This window comes from Schistocerca serialis, chromosome 1 (genome assembly GCF_023864345.2).
Source record: "Schistocerca serialis cubense isolate TAMUIC-IGC-003099 chromosome 1, iqSchSeri2.2, whole genome shotgun sequence".
Classification (NCBI taxonomy): domain Eukaryota; kingdom Metazoa; phylum Arthropoda; class Insecta; order Orthoptera; family Acrididae; genus Schistocerca; species Schistocerca serialis.
This window is the reverse complement of record NC_064638.1, coordinates 221,703,979-221,725,165: the sequence shown is the minus strand read 5'-3', so window position 1 is coordinate 221,725,165 and position 21,187 is coordinate 221,703,979. Positions and strand designations below refer to the sequence as shown.

Below are 21,187 nucleotides of genomic sequence, written 5' to 3'. Positions count from 1 at the left end.
GAGAAACGGTTCGTCTAATAATAACTGAAGATTTTGGTATGAGAAAGGTATGTGCAAAAATGGTCCCCAAAAATCTCACGCCACAACAGCGAGAAAAACGGAAATATGTGGCATCCGATCTGTTAGAGCAAACGGAAATCAATCCAGAATTGTTGAGCCGTGTTATCAATGGTGGTGAAAGTTGGTTTTTTTCAGTACGATCTAGAGACAAAACGCCAAAGTTTGCAATGGTGCTCACCCAGACCAAAAAATGCTCGCATGTCGAAGTCAAAAGTGAAATGCGTGCTTGTGTGCTTCTTTGACTGCAAGGGAATGGTTCATAAAGAGTGGGTGCCTTCTGGACAAACAGTTAACCAATATTACTACAAAGAAATTTTAGAAAGACTTCGTAAAAGAGTTCTTTGTGTCCGTGCCAACATTGCTGATAATTGCATTCTGTATCACGATAATGCGGCATCCCATACTGCTCTGTCAGTACAGCAATTTTTAACCTCAAATTTCAGTACTGCCACAACCACCTTATTCACCAGATATCGTTCCGTGTGACTTTTTTCTGTTTCCAAGAGTCAAAACACCATTTTCAAACAACACAAGATGTCCAAAAAGCTGTGACGAGGGTCTTGGAGGATATTACAGAAGATGAGTTCCAGCAATGTTACCATCTATGGCAGAAGCGCTGGAAAAAGTGTGTACAATCAGAAGGGAACTACTTTGAAGGAGACAACACTGAACTTGACTAGAACGGTAAGCAACATTGTTTTTCACATCAGTCTCGTTACTTTATTGTCGCACCTCGTATTTCTCGGAAGAATCCTAAGGGAATTTAACTCATCCACGAAACAAGTGAGGTGCAAAACGCTAGTTCGACAGGTCGAGTTGGTTGGTTGGTTGTTTGGGGAAGGAGACCAGACAGCGTGGCCATCGGTCTCATCGGATTAGGGAAGGATGGGGAAGGATGTCGGCCGTGCCCTTTAAGAGGAACCATCCCGGCATTTGCCTGGAATGATTTAGGGAAATCACGGAAAACCTAAATCAGGATGGCCGGACGCGGGATTGAACCGTCGTCCTCCCGAATGCGAGTCCAGTGTCTAACCACTGCGCCACCTCGCTCGGTTGACAGGTCGAGTATTGCTCGTCATTCACACTGTTAACATGTACGATTACTAGAGGAGCTACGGAAGGTCCAATGAAGAGCAGCCATTGCGTCACTGATTCGTTTACCAGGAGCGAGAGTGCATCACAGAAGTGGACAATAAACTCCAGAAGCAAACGCAACAACAGAGGCCACATAAATCAGGGAAGAGATTACTGGTGGTATGCTGGGAGCACAGCAACATGTTACTTCCTCCCTCGTTCACCTCACAAAGTGACAACGTCGGGAAAATCAGAGAAATAATAGCTCATACAAAGGCTTAGCGACAGGCGTTCCTCCATGCGGCATTCACGAATGGAACGGGAAATGAATGAGATCACAGTTGAAGCAAAAGTAATCACCGTAGAACACCCTACGGTGACTTGTGGATTCTAAAGTGTGTGTCATTTACGACGGCGGCCGAGTTTAGGTTCGTTCTGCGCATCTGACGTCACAAAACACAGTCGGCCAATGAACAGAGAACGACGTTGCCAGAGATCGACTGCAGTCCAGAGCACGGACGAGTATCTTCAGTTTTAGAAACGTTCTGTCATAAATAAAGTAATTGAACAAAAGCAATGTCTTGATAGCAGACTTTGTTTTATAGAAAGTTTGGAAAAAGCATTCTTTATACCAATTGCTTCATATTCTATTAATTAATTAAACCAAACAAGCAATAAGCCTCCTAATTCAGCCGATAGCAAGGAAAGGTGTTTGTATTATTCTTACTAACAGCTTTTTCGCAATAAAGAACAGCGGTAATTGTTTATTTCCTATTGTACTTCGACGAAACGTGAGTAATTCATAGTCATACCAACAGTGTTTGTCTGTATTTTGCGTGACATTTTAAAGACCTCCGGGAGTTCTATTGAATGACGAGCTGCGTTAGTGTAATGGTTAAAGTGTGTGGCTGCTGAGTGAAAGGTTGTGAGTTCAAACCTTGTTCGGTGCTTAATATTTTCTTTATTTAAAAACAATATAGAAGTGTCTTACTTCAAGAATTTTATTCGTTTGAATGTATCTTTTTTTTTAAAAAAAAAAGAATTTCTAGTAGCAACTAAAATCGACCATACGGAAAGTATACGCTATGGACTTTTACCTCTGCAAACTCTTCAAAATTTCGTGCAATGGTTTACTACATCTAATGCTGCACAATAACTGCGTTGAACATCGAAACAAAATTAAGTCATTTATGGGGGGAAGGTATCAGTCAAAAAGATGTGTAAAAATCAAATTTTTGTGCCAAATAGTTTTTGTGAAATCGAATGATAAAGTGTGACAAAGCAGTCGAAACACCTTGTGTCTGCACAGGCGAGCAGTGCAATGATGACAAAATCGCGCACAGCGCGGACTGCGGGGAGTACCTCTCTGTAGCAGCGAAAGGGTTAATGTGGCCATGGTGGCTTTGCTTCATAAACTGCGCGCTCCCCCCTAAACGTAAGTTAGCGAACTATACTATGGCGGTGCTTCTCTTGGCGCGTACAACTGGCAACGCAGCAATCTCCCGCGTCTGGGCGGGCAAGCGCGAACCGCTAAGATAAAAGAATTTAACTATAGATGTAGATGGGAAAGATAGCCCTACCGAGGCCTCACTGCTTCCATGCCACGAAGCGTCGTCGCTGTTATCGGTGCCATAGACGGACCTGCCGGTTATTACTTAGGTGGTCGTAATTTTCTGATTGCTCAGTGTACTTGTAGTCTTTGTCTAGAATGCTATACACCGAAGGGGAAATTTTCCTCAAAAATTTTTTTACATTCTGTACAGAAAATGTTGTGGGATAATATGTCATGTTAATTATTGCTGTTATTAGACGTATCTGTATTTTGCTTTTTACGCCATTCTGTATGTGCTGAAGACATCGATGGCTTGTGGTCGACTGTTACCGGCAACTGCAGCTGTAAGAGGAGGTACTCACCAGAGTGGTAGCGGCTCTCGTTGCGCGTGAGCCGCCGGTTGCCTCGGCGGCGCGCCCTGGCGCCGGGGCTGCTGGACCCCGAGCCACAGCCGCCCCCGCCCCCGCCGGCCGCAGACGGTCCGCCTCCCGGCGCCGCTGCAGTCAACACTCGGGTCAGACCGGCCGCGACCACACACACAGCCTCAACACCACTCCCAGCCCCTCCCGCCAACCGTAAGGCGGGCTGCGCCGCTGCTGGTAAGGGCACTGCGCACTCACCCTTCTATCTTACCAACACTCGCCTCTCAAGTGACAATTCGTCGCTTCCTAAGTGTATCTCCCAACAGATTGGCACTACTAGTGCGATCCACATACGCTGCTCCACCAGACAATTCAATGAGGCGGGGAAGATTTGACATACCTCGTGAAAACAGCCGTGTCCCTCCAGTGACAAATATATATATATAGATCTGCGTTTGTCATGAAGCTTTATTTCATCCACTACGCGTTTCTAAGGTTAACTATTACCGTGAGATGGAAGGCATATTTTACATGACTTTTCTTACAAGGAGAGGTCCTAGCGGAGGGATCGACTTTTTGAAGCCATCGTGATGTAGGTTAAGATCCCAATTATCACACCCTGCACCCTCTCTTGCCAGTAACTGACCAAGAAAAAAAAAAAAATCTGGATTTCACGTCATAATGGTGTTAAAAAAGGAATGTTGACCGCATTGATTACGTGGTGTAATGGACAGAGTAGTGTCTTCAATACAGGAAGTCGTAGGTTCGAATCTCGTTACGTGCTTCAAATTTTATGGCTCTGAGCACTATAGGACTTAACTGCTGTGGTCATCAGTCCCCTAGAACTTAGAACTACTTAAACCTAACTAACCCAAGGACATCACACACATCCATGCCCGAGGCAGGATTCGAACCTGCGACCGTAGCAGCAGCGCGGCTCCGGACTGGAGCGCCTAGAACCGCACGGCCACCGCGGCTGGCTTCAAATTTTATTTTTAAATCTTAATAGAAATGATTTTTATCGTAATTTTTATTCAAATAATATTTGTTTTAAAAGTAATTTTTTGTTTCTACTTCTTTGTGACATCATTTTATTCATTAATCAACGTCTTGATTTGCTCTCATTTTCCTTTCTATCATTCTCTTTCCGCTTGAAATCTTTATTCATGTGATTTTAATTAATTTTATGTTTCAGTTTCGGTCTAATTTCTATAGTTTTAACATTTTCACACCATTGCACATTCCGAATAAGTATATTATTTCGTCTTTTATTTTTTAACTGGTAGATCGGCATTTTCAAATATTTAAGCATTGTATTAGATAAATATAGTCACATTCACAAAAATTACGAGCGGAAGAAAATGAAATAAAGATAAAATAAGAACAAACGAAAACTTCATACACTGATTAAAATGAAGTAACAAAGGAACAGAAATAAAAGATTGCATTTAAAACAATTAATTGAATAAAAATAATGACTGGAGCCATTTTGGTAAATATTTAAAAATTAAAAAAAATTAAAACACCTGAGGAGATTTGAACGCACAACCTTCTGCATGTGGAGGCTTTGACCTATTCGTTACACTGCACGACCAAACCAGGCAGCATTCCTTTTTTTAAAAAATCGGCATCACGCAAAATTCCTAACTTCTTTTCGTCGATTACACGCAAACGAGAGTGTACCAAGGTAAATAGTTTCAGGGTGTGATACCTGAGGGCTTGAACTACATCAATCGTAGAGATGGTTTCAAAAATTCAATCTCACCGCAGGGAACCTCTCCTTGTTAGCGGTGAACAACTGGAGTTTCGTGCTAGCGGCCAACAGACTGGGCTGCACATTTTACTGTTAACAATTAAGCGAATTATTCACAGAATTGAAAGGTGTCACGCAGCCGATAGTTTAAAGATATTAAAGGTATTTTTTTCCTGTTTTCCGTCTTTCCTTTAGTCGCTCTAAATTCGTGGAGGTATGTACCGTCCATGCAAATACATGAAGGCAGTTTCTTTATTGGCATACGCGATTCGCTTCTTTTATTTGGGAAGCATCATCAGTGGCCTGAAATACATGTGATAGATATAATATGCTGCCGCATTACATTTTGTTGTGTTTCTCTCTTTCTCTCTCTCTCTCTCTCTCTCTCTCTCTCTCTCTCTCTCTCTCTCTCTCTCTAAGGTTAGAAGCAAATTCTGTAGCACGAACGATAAGCTCACATTACGGAACTTGTGCAACAAAAGTTGCTTCTAACCTAAAAAAAAAAACAAGAGAAAGACACGACAAAATGTAATATATCGGCGTATTGTATCTACCACACAATACACTTACTGTATGTATAGAAGGAAAAATGTATTTCAGGCCACTGACGATGCTTCCCAAACAAAAGAAGCGAAACGCGTATGGCAATAAACAAAATTGCCTTCATTTGGTTGCATAGACGGTACATACCTCCACGATATTAAAGGTACTTACAGTGGGTGAAGAGCGGAACGTGTGTTGCTTTCTGCCACTCAAATTCGCGTATGATTATCAATCTACGTCTGTCACCCAGTATTGTTGTTACATAGCAAATATGTTAAATTTTTTCGCCAAAGAATTTAAAGGCAGACAGTTTACATAACATCATCATAGCAAACACTCCTTGGTCAATTTTCAGTCTGCTATGATAATGGAGGTATAATACGGCAAGTTATGTTGACGTCACAAAGTTGAAGCTAACGTCCGCCATGTTGGTAGCTCCAAACATTAGCATCTGGTGGAAGTGCGTTGATAAAAAAATAAACAAAAAGAAATTGCCAGCTAATACCATCTACAGGCTTACTAGTCCTAAAGGACTCTCATTCCATTCTGAAGTGGACACGACACGTTCAAGTGATATTTTCTTTTATATATCTGTATTTTACTTGTGCTTGTTGCTCTCAACATAGTGCTTTTATTTCTGTAATATGATTTTAGATTTCCAGTCATTATAACTTGAAGAGCGCTCTAGTCAAACGCCGTGAAAAGGAACAATTGTAAACAATTCGACATAGCAAAATACAGGGTGTTTCAAAAATGACCGGTATATTTGAAACGGCAATAAAAACTAAACGAGCAGCGATAGAAATACACCGTTTGTTGCAATATGCTTGGGACAACAGTACTTTTTCAGGCAGACAAACTTTCGAAATTACAGTAGTTACAATTTTCAACAACAGATGGCGCTGCGGTCTGGGAAACTGTATAGTACGATATTTTCCACATATCCACCATGCGTAGCAATAATATGGCGTAGTCTCTGAATGAAATTACCCGAAATCTTTGACAACGTGTCTGGCGGAATGGCTTCACATGCAGATGAGATGTACTGCTTCAACTGTTCAATTGTTTCTGGATTCTGGCGGTACACCTGGTCTTTCAAGTGTCCCCACAGAAAGAAGTCACAGGGGTTCATGTCTGGCGAATAGGGAGGCCAATCCACGCCGCCTCCTGTATGTTTCGGATAGCCCAAAGCAATCACGCGATCATCGAAATATTCATTCAGGAAATTAAAGACGTCGGCCGTGCGATGTGGCCGGGCACCATCTTGCATAAACCACGAGGTGTTCGCAGTGTCGTCTAAGGCAGTTTGTACCTCCACAAATTCACGAAGAATGTCCAGATAGCGTGATGCAGTAATCGTTTCGGATCTGAAAAATGGGCCAATGATTCCTTTGGAAGAAATGGCGGCCCAGACCAGTACTTTTTGAGGATGCAGGGACGATGGGACTGCAACATGGGGCTTTTCGGTTACCCATATGCGCCAGTTCTGTTTACTGACGAAGCCGTCAAGGTAAAAATAAGCTTCATCAGTAAACCAAATGCTGCCCACATGCATATCGCCGTCATCAATCCTGTGCACTATATCGTTAGCGAATGTCTCTCGTGCAGCAATGGTAGCGGCGCTGAGGGGTTGCCGCGTTTGAATTTTGTATGGATAGAGGTGTAAACTCTGGCGCATGAGACGATACGTGGACGTTGGCGTCATTTGGACCGCAGCTGCAACACGGCGAACGGAAACCCGAGGCCGCTGTTGGATCACCTGCTGCACTAGCTGCGCGTTGCCCTCTGTGGTTGCCGTACGCGGTCGCCCTACCTTTCCAGCACGTTCATCCGTCACGTTCCCAGTCGGTTGAAATTTTTCAAACAGATCCTTTATTGTATCGCTTTTCGGTCCTTTGGTTATATTAAACCTCCGTTGAAAACTTCGTCTTGTTGCAACAACACTGTGTTCTAGGCGGTGGAATTCCAACACCAGAAAAATCCTCTGTTCTAAGGAATAAACTATGTTGTCTACAGCACACTTGCACGTTGTGAACAGCACACGCTTACAGCAGAAAGACGACGTACAGAATGGCGCACCCACAGACTGCGTTGTCTTCTATATCTTTCACATCACTTGCAGCGCCATCTGTTGTTGAAAATTGTAACTACTGTAATTTCGAAAGTTTGTCCGCCTGAAAATGTACTGTTGTCCCAAGCATATTGCAACAAACGGTGTATTTCTATCGCTGCTCGTTTAGTTTTTATTGCCGTTTCAAATATACCGGTCATTTTTGAAACACCCTGTATGTTCTCAGCATTTTCGGGAAAAGGAAATAGACGGAACATAGTTTAATCAGTCCTTTTACGTCACATGCTGCGCATCTTGGTTACTCGAAAGGAATAACAAAAACAAAGTAACAATATCGAGGCCAAATGCGTCGCATTAGAGGATCAAAAAATAATATGCCTTTAAGACCAGAAAACGTCTGAATATGCCGTCCTCACGCTGTGCTATTCACGAAAGCAATGGAATATTTACTATTCAAAGCAACTGTTGGGTGTTCACGACAGAAATTAGAAAGAAGAAGCAACTGTAAACAGTACTCTGCTAATGTATAGGGGTTACTAACATGGCGGCGCCGGCTTCAAAACAATGTACAGCAGAAGTCCGTAACGCAGCCACATCTCCTTACTGTTCCTCCATGGCTATGATTCAGTTTTGTGTACTCTTTGGTTTTAAACTCCGCAGCGAAGAAATTTAATTTGTGTGATACATAACAACGACACTGAGTGACTGATGTACAGTGGAAGCATTTGGGAATTTCAGCTGGAGACTGCAGCACGCATATTGCTATCGTACTATAAGCTCCTTTAATATCTTTACGCCATCCGCCAAGTCACTCACTTCAGTAGTTCTTATTAACATAACAGTGCATGTCACACCTTATCTTCTTGGCCGCCTCACATGCTGCTTCACCTAAGTGTTAAGCTTACCACTAAGAACAGCCATGTGAACGACCTGAAGGTGTTGGTTAACTATAGAAATGCATAGTAGGTTAAATACAACTTCGTGAATGACGCAGTATTATATATTTTTTCCATTGCAGTTAGAAGTCGCAGTCCTCAAGTACAGTCCATAATGAGTGTAACCGGACTTCCCTACAGTTCTACCACGACTCTCTCTATCGACGGGAAACACTGGATCGCCTGAGCGGGAAAGCATTTTTTTAAGCCTCCAGGGCAGAGTTCCTCATCTACCGCAGTTACATGTACGTGCATACTTTGCAAATATGAAAAGGGTCACTTGGCACTGTACCGCACGCTAGGGTTTCCTCCCGTTCCTATCACACACACAGCGGGGGAACACAGACTGCTTCAACGCCTCTGTGCGCCCTGACTAATCTTTCCGTTGCAATTATAAAAACTTAAAAAATGAATAACCAATGTCCAAAAGCAAATTAGGTCCATTACGCCAGTGATTTTCTTACACTTCAGAATAAAAGGAACCAATCAAATAGGGAAATCGATTCAAAATAATCGTCATTATTTATTGCCCAGTGCTATCAGTTGAACTGCACAAATTCATTTACGATTCCACTCACAGTTCACAGTATTTGAAACTCATCAGCACAAAGCTTCAGTTAAAATTTATGTACGATAAATGTTGATAGTACGAAAAAGATTTTGTAGGCTGCCTGTGTCACAGTCTCATGGTGCAGAGCAAAGACAGCGTCACACGTTGTATACAAAATCGTACGCACAAAACCGACACTGATTATACAGTAATTTTAACTGTTGATGGAAGTTTAACACTTAAACATATTGGAATTGTAACTAAAACGACCAGTTACCGATGGAAGTGTATTTCAACTGACATACACAGCAGTGTTAAGCCCAACTCAAACTGTTTTACCATTTGCATTTATACTCGTTAATACATGAAAAGGTCAATTCTTTAATCAAGGCATTACAGCAGACTAGCACCACAAATTTTAGACGGACGGCCGAAAGCAACACAAAATTTTCAGTCGCCTGGCGACGGAAATCAGTTTCTCGGGCATTTGGAAATGAAGGTTGGAGTTGAACGTCTCATCGACATCCATGTCATTACAGACGGATCATGAACTGAACCCGGATGAAACAATAAATCGCCCATGGCCTTTTTCAAGGAATCTCCCCGATATCCAGATTCGATGATATTCAGGGTAACCAAGAAAAGCTTAAAAAATGGTGGTCGGACAGGGATTAGAGACCTGCTGCTGCCGAAAACCAGTCTGAAGTGTCTTGACCGCTCCACCATTTCGCTGCGTCGTTGAGCATTTGAAGAACGCTGTGTGCATGTCTTCCGTCGTTGACATATCGAGCTCTAAGCAGATATTTTTCAGTCTGATACGCATATGATAATACCCAGCGTGTCTTCCATTTTTCCACGAATGTCGATTTATTTCATGTTATAACACATTTGTATCTCGTACAGTTTTAAATTTACTTAACACGTCTCGACACAAGTCCCAGAAATAACTGGAGTACCTACTGGGAATTGCGTGTACACTAGACTGGAAACACATCCGAGACGACAGTTTCCACGGAAGAACATTTAAAAACATTGACTGCCCAATGGCTGCATTTCGTAGGAGCATATTTCTATAATCAGGAAACAAAAAAACTGATTAAGTGTTAGTTTTCTCCTGTGTGTGTCTCCGCAGTATCGACGTAACTTCTTAACGCTGGAATGCATTTTTATGTCCACCGCAGGCTGTCAGATTTTTTTTGTTTTTTACGAATGAACTATTTATTACATTACTGGCCACAGCCGAAATTAGTCAATAATGTACCGGGGCGTTGTAATTAAAGTGCTGCTGCTCATGGAAGTCCAGTGTGAGCAAAAATTTGTTCTCATTCTGGACAGCAGGTGCAAATCTGGTACTGTACACTTTTTCAATGACGGTACGACATCCACGCTGTCATTTGAAAACTCATAATGTGAGTGAACAGAAGGGCTATCGAGAAGAGAGAGCGTGCGCTGTTAGTGGGACTGTTTTATATGAACGGCAGCAATTACAGGGCAAGATTGAGAGTGTATCGCCGATTGAAAAGTCTGAAGAGAAGCCTGATGTCACTATTTGGCATAAAAAAGATGATAATGTAATCTGGAAACATGTTGCTCATATTCCGACGGAGTAATTGCGAGCAACTCTTGACCGCGTCGTTTTACGGATGCATCATCTTGTCGATGTGCTTATACTGGACAAATTGTGTAAGTGACGGTTAATAATAAAATCAACATTATGCCTTTCTCATTTGTTTGACATTTTCTGTCCACGTCACGTTCCCAATTAATTACATATGGAAGCATTTCTGTACGTCTTTCTCGCATTCACAGCGCCAGATAAGCACCTGGGGGCCAAAATTGGAATTATTTTTTCAAGTGTAAAACGGTTCCGTATTAACGCATTTGCTTGTCTACCAAGCTTCTCTGCCATACGATAAGTACAGCCACAATGGATCTTCCCGAGTAGCTGCACTGTACTTCTGGCCACCCGGAACCTGCATGATGTAATAATCTTCATCTGAGTACAACGGGATGCGTCCTTTGAAAGTGGACGCCCGACTTCCCCATCCTTCCCTAATCCGATGGAACCGACGACCGGCCTGTTTGCTCCATTCCCACAAATCAACCAACCATCTGAGTATTTTTTTTTTGTTTTGTTTTTGACAGTCTACCCGTTACCATAATGATGTAATGCCGTCCATCTGTATTTTAAAAAATTGTTACAGCGTACGGTGGACATAAAATTTTTTTTCGCAATAAGGACCGACGGAGTACATCGAAAAAGTTCAAAGAAAGACAGCACGTTTTGTTTTTATCGCGAAATATGGGAGAGAGTGTCACAGAAATGATACAAGATTTGGGCTGGAAATCATTAAAAGAAAGGCGTTTTTCGTTGTGACAGAATCTTCTCACGAAATTCCAATCACCAACTTTCTCCTCCGAATGCGAAAATATTTTGTTAACACCGACCCACATACGGAGGAACGATCACCACGATAAAATAAGGGAAATCAGAGCTCGTACGGAAAGATATAGGTATTCATTCTTTCGCCGCGATATACGAGATTGGAATAATAGAGAATTGTGAAGGTGGTTCGATGAACCCTCTGCCAGGCACTTAAATGTGATTTGCAGAGTATCCATGTACATGTAGATGAAGAAATTGATTCCACGTTCATATGTGTCAAGTCGTTTTGTAATGCCTCGATAAAAGAATATGTCTTGTTCTGAAATAAATACGTGCGACTTAATTTCTGAATACCTATCAAATAGTTTCATGAAAAGGGATCGATCCTATTGCCTGTACTACACAGCTTTATTACAATCACCATAGAGCATTCGGAACGAAATATGTGACGACATATTGAAGGCGTCCTGCACCGCATGTGAACCCATGTTCAGTTAGATGACAAATCTCTATGGTATTTTAGTCTCATCATGTGAAGACACAAAAACTGACTAATAGTACGCTATTATTTCACGCATCCATATTTACATAGGTTTATATTACCATCAAAAATTGGTCACTTCCTAAATCGAGAAGTATACGCAGCACATAGGTCTGACACAGAATTGGAACTATTAATACTTTGCAACTATTTATTAGAGCACTGAACTTGCGATGAGTGTACGATCTGATATGTAAAGATTACACCGTTCTGGATTTCTAATATGTTGACCTTATTGGGATTTTAATCACAAACGCCAACTCCAAGTTTCTAGAAGAAACAGCTACAGATTTTCAAAGAGCTTCTCTCCAAATTTCACCAACCAACAAACTGAGTTCTCTGAAAAGGCTTACACCTAGTGATAATGGGCAAAATCCATTGGGAGACATCGTGCTCGTAACTAACCAGCCGCCTTCACTAGCAGGAAATCCCCTAGGAGAGGCGGCCAAACTCTAGTAGGTATGTACTTTGCCCAGTACCTGCGTTCTAAAGTCATGCTCCTGATGATGAGCGGCAGTGCACAGCTAGAGCGGTGCCATACCAGCAGCGAGCAGCCCTCTGCAGTTAGGTGCAACAAGCTGCGTCTACGGAGCTCTACTGTAGCCGCCACAATCTGGTGCTGCTGCCAACAACTACAGCTACTACTACGTATCAGAGCAGGCACTAACATGCAGCCCAAGAGTGAGCATTTAAAACACAGCAAGCAGCGTGCAAGAGAGGCAGAAGCGACACACACAGACACCAGTCACGGGAGCCCGCCACCCGCTGTAGCCTTACAGCTCCGTCTCCATACAACACACACTACTTGTTAGAATTCAGATACTGTCTGTTAGTTGTAGTTTTCTGTCTAATCTATACTTACACCAGGAAAGGGATGATTTAAGTGAAGTTAATTATACATAGGTCCAAATTTTAGTTATCATTACAGGAGGAGAGTAAATTTCTGTACTTGTAAAGAGATCATGTACGTCTCACATAAAGACAACGCAGACACGGCTGACTCATAATGCAAACGCAAATGGGGTACTCGTATTTTATTCTATTGTATTTCTGGGCTCCTCGTGAATCACTTTCATAAATATATTACCGAATCAAAAACAACTCCTTGTTTCGAGGTTGCAACAAACAATATATCGGATTATAAAGCTATTTTCAAACAGCTGATGAATAACAGGCAGCTTGGAAGATCGCACAGACAAATATTTTGGGAGATAACGATCTTGCACAATAATGAGAACAGTATGCCAACACTTAACTCAAAGGGCAGAATTTTGGTCTCCATTTTCCTCTTAGGACAGAAGTTTTCCAAGTGTTTTCACGTGCTGCTCCTCTACGTGAAGCGATATGAAATCAACGCGCTCCCTCCCGTGCTCTGCGAGCTTTTATTTACTTCACATTTTTACAAGTGCGTCTTCGTGGCTCAAGGTTTTTCACACCATTTGCTTCAGTTCATGTTATGCTATTACACTCTAATCTTCCTATATTAAATTGTTGACAATAAAATGTTACACTTCAATACGACAGAAATCTAAGAACTTAGATCGAAAATGGATGACGATTTCACAAAGATATAACAAATTTTCTTATAAAATTTGTTGTTTCACAGTTCATGGTTTCACGTATTTTTCGTACAAGACTTCTTTAAGATATATCGGGCGCGTGGGGGGGGGGGGGCGATAAAAAAAGAATTTTAGTTATTTGTTGTATGAACTCCCATTGGGGGCGGGGGCGGCAGCGGCGAGGTACTGAATTGCTTTCACATGCTCGAGTGAATCGCATTTTAGTTACGGCGTCATGGAAAAATTAATGGTGCAGTAACGGGTTCGAACCATGATTCTCTGTAGCTACAGTAACCCCCCCCCCCTGCAACCCTCCACCCTGGGCTTTTTGTATATTTTGACAATGCTTTACCAGGTATCGTTTTTTCCTTCTTCCCACATCCTGTGGACTGATACACACTACCATTACTGGCGCGACGCACAGTCAAGTTACACTGATCCACATTTTATCATGCCACTGTTCACGTAGATAAAACATGGTCAAGGTTCCACAATTCAGGGTCAAAGGGTACCAACGATAATATCCGCTGATGACACTGCTATTCTCATTGAAAGTGAAGAGAAACTGCACGGCCTGTTGAATAGCACGAATAGATTAATGGGCACACACTATTGATTGAGAGTAAACCAAAGAAAGACGAAAGTAATTAGGAGTAGTAGAAATGAGATTAGTGATAAACGGAACATCGAAGTTGGGGATAACGAAGTAAAACAAATGAAGGAGTTCTTCGATAAGAACGGAGGAAGAAATGGATAGAAGATAAAGTTGAGACTGAATATATCTCAAAGAAAATGTAATTGCATCAGCTCACTAGATCACCTACGCCTGATGTACAGGCGAGATTTCTCCATTACGTGGGTTGTTATTCCAATATCGGAGAGCCTCGGCAGTACTGACACTAGAAGAAGGGGAAAACCAAGATGGGCTGAGGCATGAACTGCAGTTTGTGTAACGGAGGGCACTGGGCTAGGGTAGTCCGTGCAGCCAAAATGCCAGGTGGTGCAGTGCACAGCATATCTGCCTAGGAAGCAAGAGACCTGCGTTCAAGTCCCGACTTTGGCACAAATGCTGATTCATTATTTCGGCAAGAAAAATTAATTCCTTGAGATCAAGCGATCGATGAAGGAATTTGTTAGCCTGGAAGCAAAACAACATAATTACGACGAACGAAGCAAGGACATAAAAAGCAGACTTACACAGGCAAAGAGCGCATTTCTGATCAACATCGGGCCTGATTTGCTGAGGAAATTTCTGATGATGCCCATCCGGAACAAAATACTGTCTGGAAATGAATCATCAATTGCGGGAAAGCGGGATATAACAGAATCGTTTGAGATGTGCTATGAAAAGATGTTGAAAAGTAGGAGGACTGTTAAGATACGAAATGGGCAGGTTCTCCGCAAAATCGGCGAGGAAAGACACATATGGAGAACAGTGACTATAAGAAAGGACAGGATGACAAGAGATGTATTAAGAGATTAGGGAATAAGTTCGATGATACTAACAAGGGAACCTCCCCATCGCAAACCCCTCAGATGTAGTTATAAGTTGGGACAGTGGATAGGCCTTAAAAAACTGAACACAGATCAATCGAGAAAACAGGAAGAAGTTGTGTGGAACTATGAAAAAATAAGCAAAATATACAAACTGAGTAGTCCATGAGCAACATAGGCAACTTCAAGGAAAGTCTGAGCTCAGGAGCGACGTGGTCCCGTGGTTAGCGTGAGCAGCTGCGGAACGAGAGGTCCTTGGTTCAAGTCTTCCCTCGACTGAAAAGTTTACTTTCTTTATTTTCGCAAAGTTATGATCCGACCGTTCGTTCACTGACGTCACTGTTCACTGTAATAAGTTTAGTGTCTGCGTTTTGCGACCGCACCGCAAAACAATGCGATTAGTAGACGAAAGGACGTGCCTCTCCAATGGGAACCGAAAACATTTGATCGCAAGGTCATAGGTCAACCGATTCCTCCACAGGAAAACACGTCTGATATATTCTATACGACACTGGTGACGGCATGTGCGTCACATGACATGAATATGTTGTCGACCCACCTAACTTGTACACTTGGCGAATGGGTAAAAAGATTCTTTAAACTTGCCCGATTTAGGTTTTCTTGTGGATGTGATAATCACTCCCAAAAAAGTGATGAAAACATAAGAGTTTGTCACATAATCTGCAACAAATAAATGCAACAGTTTCACAGTCGCACAGTTTTCCCTGTGCTCTGTCAAAGCATGTGTTTTTAACGTTTTCAAATTTTTACGTGTGTAGAGCGCAAATCCTGCATATGCCCAAGCAAATCTGAACATGTCGTGGAATTTTGGAGAGCGAAGTTCATTATGTGTGAGTGCCTGATCTTTGATAATTGTGTGAAAATAAAAAATTATACTTTTCACCCGAGGGAAGACTTGAACCCAGGACCTCTCATTGCGCAGCTGCTCACGCTAACCACGGGACCACGGCGCTCCTGTGCTCCCACTATCCTTGATGTTGCCTATTTTGCGCATGGACTACTCAGTTCCACACAACTTCCTGTTTTCTCGATTGATCTGTGTTCAGTTTTTCAAGGTCTATCCACTGTGCCAACTTATAACTACATCTGAGGGGGGTGCGATGGGGAGGTTCCCTTGTTAGTATCATCGAACTTACTCCCTAATCTCTTAATACATCTCTTGTCATCCTGTCCTTTCTTATAGTCACTGTTCTCCATATGTGTCTTTCCTCGCCGATTTTGCGGAGAACCTGCCCATTTCGTATCTTAACAGTCCTCCTTGTAAGAGGGAGATGTAACGGCGACACACTGTAGGGGAAGACAGAGATTGGAACATATCAAACAAATAGTTGCTAACGTTAGGGAAATGCTACTCTGAAAGAAACAATTTGGCTTTGGAGAGGAATTCGTGGCGGACCACATCAGGTCAGCCACAAGAATGATGAATAGAGGATAAGAGGGGAGGGGAGGGGATGGGAGAGGAATTCAGTTTTAGAGAAACATGTTTCGAAGCAGTAGAACTACCAGTTATTTCATCCATGACGTAAGGACTAAAATGATAATTATTCACTCTGAGGGTGTGGTGACTTCGGTTCAAAATGAAGCACTAGGGAGTTTCGCAGAAATAGAACGATTCCTCTTATCAGTTATTGGCCGATCAATATGGTTTTCCATAAACAGTAACACCCATACTTACTCAGGTACTGTGACTAGTAGCCCTGTCATTAAACACAGCTTTCGTCAGACCTGACAGGGCGACAGCATCTGTTCTCAGGGTTGTGTCAGACGGGAACTTCCGCAACAATTGTGTGTGCCGCGTGGCAAGGCTGACTGGAGAGAGGCGTACGCTAGAGCTATAGCTAGGACGGGCACAGCCATCTACGCGCTGCGGCGGCGGCGCGGCGGCTACCTGAGTGGTATCTCTTCTCGTTGTGCGTGACACGCCGCTGCGTTCGGCGCTGGCGGGGCTGCTGCCGGCCGGACGATGGAGCTGCCAAAACAACAACAGTCACCACTACCACACTCTGACAGCGCAGCCGGCCACCACACACTGCCACACTCGCACCAACGTCACAACATCTCACGGGGAGCAGAAAGACCGCCATCGTATGTCACGAGAACTGACACTTTACTCAGAACGGGACTCCAACCAGGAACTCCTGATTTCCGCGAGCAGTCGCCTAAACAATTAACACTGTGTGAGTTCGCTTCCACTGCTGACTCAAACTTCCGCCTCTGCACAGCACTCGAGTGGGAATTACAAGGCAATCATTTACTCTGCCTGACGAGGGTATGTGATATTACTTCAGTGATTACAAAACCGAATCAAATTTACAAAGGACTTAGCGAAATGAGTCGAATTATCTGTACGGTGTTGCACCCCCTTCGGCCAGGATGCGTGCGCTGATTTTATTGGGTAGTGTGTCACAACACCGTTGTACCCTCTCCTGAGGCAAGCTGTTATGCCTGATCCTTGATATCCTGGACACTTGCACTGGGAAGGAATTGACGTCCGAGTTGGTCTCACACACGTTCTATCGGGTGGAGAACTGCGGATCTTGTCGTCGACTTTAGTACCTCGACATCACACAAATAGTTCGAAGAGACAAGTGTCACGTCAGCACGAGCACTGTCCTGTTGAAAAGTGGCACTACGATAGTGTCGCATCACAGGTAAAACATGAAGATGCAACATGTCGGTGACAAAACGTGCCATCAGAATTCGCTCAACAACTATTGATATGAAGTCATATCCGATGGCTTCCCACACGATGTCGCCACGAGTTACACCACGGTGCCTCCCCAAAAACGTATGAAAAATGGTACTCCTCCGCAGGTCGCTAGCATACTAGCCGACGATGGTGACCTAGGGTAGTACAGAACCGTAGTTTATCGCTGAACACAATGACGCCTTTCATCAGCAGTCCATATCCCTCGGTCACCGCATCATTCTAAACGACATCCGACCACGTCTTCTGATTGCTTCACTTTCTCTGTTACGTAGCGTACCTGCTCACCGCCTCTGGCCTTGAGAATGGCATAAATTAGGCGATGAAGAGAGAGCACAAGATTTTTCAGGCATGCCATTCCTACCAGAAGCCCCTCATTGATGTTTACATCCCGTAGAGCTACACCACAGCGCGGATGTTGACTGCTAATTTCCACCCGCTGTTTCAAATAATCCCAGACATTTTCTATATGAGTAAGATCGAGCGTTTAGCGAGCGGGTCGAGAAGCGACTGAGTCCCAGGGTGTTCGTCACACCCGGTACATACCCTGTATGTGTGCCGCCGTATGAACACCACTATTATCACCTTGGAAGAAAGAAATGGTTCAAATGGCTCTGAGCACTATGGGACTTAACTTCTGAGGTCATCAGTCCCCTAGAACTTAGAACTACTTAAACCTAACCAACCTTAGGGCATCACACACATCCATGCCCGGGGCAGGATTCGAACCTGCGACCGTAGCGGTCGCATGGTTCCAGACTGTAGCGCCTAGAACCGCTCGGCCACACCGGCCGGCACTTTGGAAGACGGCACTGTCCACAGCACGTTCGTCATCAAGATACAAAAGAAAGCGCACCAACCGGCCACCGAGAATGTTTCAAAATACATCGAGGACCACTTTTACGGCAAGAAATCACCGGGCTCCAGGTAGATAAGCACCCCTGAAACGTCTCAGTACCACCTTTGACCTCATCTGGCAGTCGGTTCACGTGACGCATCATTTGAAAAGAGGCAAAATCACGATTCATCGGACCGCACTAAGCTCTTAAAGTTCGCTGCTGTCGAGTTTCTGCGTTGTTCTGCCCAGTGAAGACGTGTAGCCTCAGGTAACGCCGTGAGTACTGGGGTTTTGTGAGCTACACAACCCCAGATTCCCACTGCACGCAGTTCCTTTCGCAACTGTGGCTCGTAAACTGTTTGAAATTGATCTGTACTCACAGACAGCAGCAATTCCTGTCGGGTTTGACACCATTTGTCACTGACTAGGCGTCACACTCGTCTTCAGGTACTGGCGGTTAGGATCTTTTCACGACCACTGTTGCTACGCCGCCTTACATGGTTGCGAGTGGAACACCGTTCCGTGTAGACACGAAAATCGGGCAACTTCCATTCACTGTGTGATCACGTGCAAGTCCAAACACGATAACTCCTCTCTGCCATCCATTGTGTGACGTCGACCCATCTTACTGTGCTGATTAAATGCAGCCGACTGCCACACGCACACAACTTCACCGACAAAAATCCCGCCGGCGATGAGGTCCGCAGTTCAACACCATCTACAGAGCTACAAAGCGACCAACGTGCTTTCTTAATGGAGGTCACGCAACATTTGCTCCGCTGAGCTGAGTTCGATCCATCAACGGTGATATTCCCACACACGCCGTGGAAGAACCCGTTGCAACAGTGTGTTCAGAAATAATATAGGAAAATGTCACTGAGAATGTAAGTTCGAGCCAGTACTGGAGACCTGTGGAGAGAGCCCAATGAAGGATAAGACTGCGCGGGATAAGCTGGAAATCCGGATTGGACTCGCAGTCTGGGACAAATTTCAATTTTAACGGTATTTTCATCGCTCTGCCGGATCAGAACCGCTCATATCATTTCATGTCATTGCACCTTCTTTGACTTTATCCTCATCTGATCATTCATTCCACTTAATTCAACTGCTATGTTGATTAATCCAAATTCCATCTACATTAACTGATTTACTTTCCAGTTTCTGCTCCATTTTGACGTTTTTGCTGCACTATTGCATAAACGCTGGCGCCGCTTTGTACTTGGGCGGCGTTGTGCTTTTGTGTCCTCTGGGGACGTCCCCATCTGCTGCTGATCACGCACGTGTAGTGCACCGCGTAGCGGCGTTAACTGAATTTAAGTTAAATTTTGTCTCATTATTAATATACCTTGATACCTCCAGTAAAGTCTTTTCGTACCGTTTACAGTATATGAAAAGTCGTCGCATTACACGTTAAATAAATGTGATATTTCTACAATTCTAGTACGAAAATAATTAATATTGTTTATGCTGATTACAAACAATCTCATCCATCTTGAAATGCTACCGAGCTAAAGCCGAAACTTCCCACAGACCTCGCATCTACACACCCTTGAAACTCCTCTTTTAACCTAACTTTAATAACTTCCCCCTTTGACAACCAAATCCGCCGCGACAACCTTTTGCTATTAGGTCAAACTCACTCCTCCCTATCTCTTCTCACATCGGGTTCCCCCCCTTTTCTACCTTATCCATCTCTCTTTCCTCCATAACCTTGGCCTAGTTTCCGTCCTCGTCATCCAAGCCAGATGTCTCCTGCCACCAAATCTCCCGCACTATACACCCTACATACGAACTCTATATTAGTTTCTTACTCCTCACACCTACATTTAACTGTCTTGTTACCTATTTATCCATTCATCCTTCCCAATGCTGGTGCTGGAATTTAGTTTCTTTTTTTTAATGGTGACTATAATAAATTTCCAGGATTTAAAAAAAATTTATAACATTTTCAATGGGCAACCGTCCTTTTCATTACTTAAAATGACAAGAATACAATTTGTAATTTTAACTTCCTTAAAACTAAAATTGTATCTTTCTATTAAGGCTCACGGCTGATGAGCGGCTATGTACCGTAGCCAACCTGGCGAGCTAGGGAAGCAAGTACTAGTATAGAAAAAATGAGAATAAAGTCATGTTCAATTATTATTTACTGTAAACATTTTCTCCCAACAGAATTATTTTTCGTGTATTATCAAGAACTACGGCAGAATATATAAACAGGACTACTTAAACTTCTTTTCGAATTTACACTGCGTGATTTGGAGCCCTTTGTTTTTGTTATAAGCAAGGAAAATATGCATACAGAAGGGACAGGTAACTTTAAAGGTGTTTTATGTTTTTACTGTAGACGGCTTAATCTTTCAATTACTGTTTATTCGTGGTGCAGACAGTATTACTGTTTTGACGTGAAACAAACATATTAAACACTATTCTCAATTTGGAGGGAACTGTTGCATTTAATTGGTAACGTTAGTATAGTCTTCTAATTCGTTATTTTCTCATTTTATTTACAGTACCTGATGACAGCTGTAGGTCGAAACATATTATATAGTATGAAATTAAGTATGTTGAAAGTGTGATGTGAACGGATATTGGAGCAAAGGATAAGTTTTTTTCCCTTTTACTTATCTTAAAGCTATATCAAAGGATTCTAAGCTCTGTGCTACGGAAACAAAGGGGTAAAAAAATTCTACATGACATTTCGAAACAATATTAAATAAAATGATAAATGACTGATTACC

The 21,187-nt window shown here is 42.9% G+C and overlaps 1 protein-coding gene across 5 annotated transcripts in view; it reads right to left on the bottom strand.

Annotated features, from left to right (window-relative positions):
* Positions 1-21,187, bottom strand: part of LOC126466217 (disco-interacting protein 2) — a 648,438-nt gene that overhangs the window by 210,813 nt on the left and 416,438 nt on the right. For 3 of the 5 annotated variants that reach the window (XM_050096368.1, XM_050096366.1, XM_050096367.1), the window contains exon 3: positions 3,049-3,183. The exons of the other annotated variants lie outside the window; for them this stretch is intronic. In XM_050096368.1, coding sequence (XP_049952325.1) covers positions 3,049-3,183 — 135 coding nt within the window. The remainder of the gene's footprint in view (positions 1-3,048; positions 3,184-21,187) is intronic. 5 annotated transcript variants of the gene reach the window in all.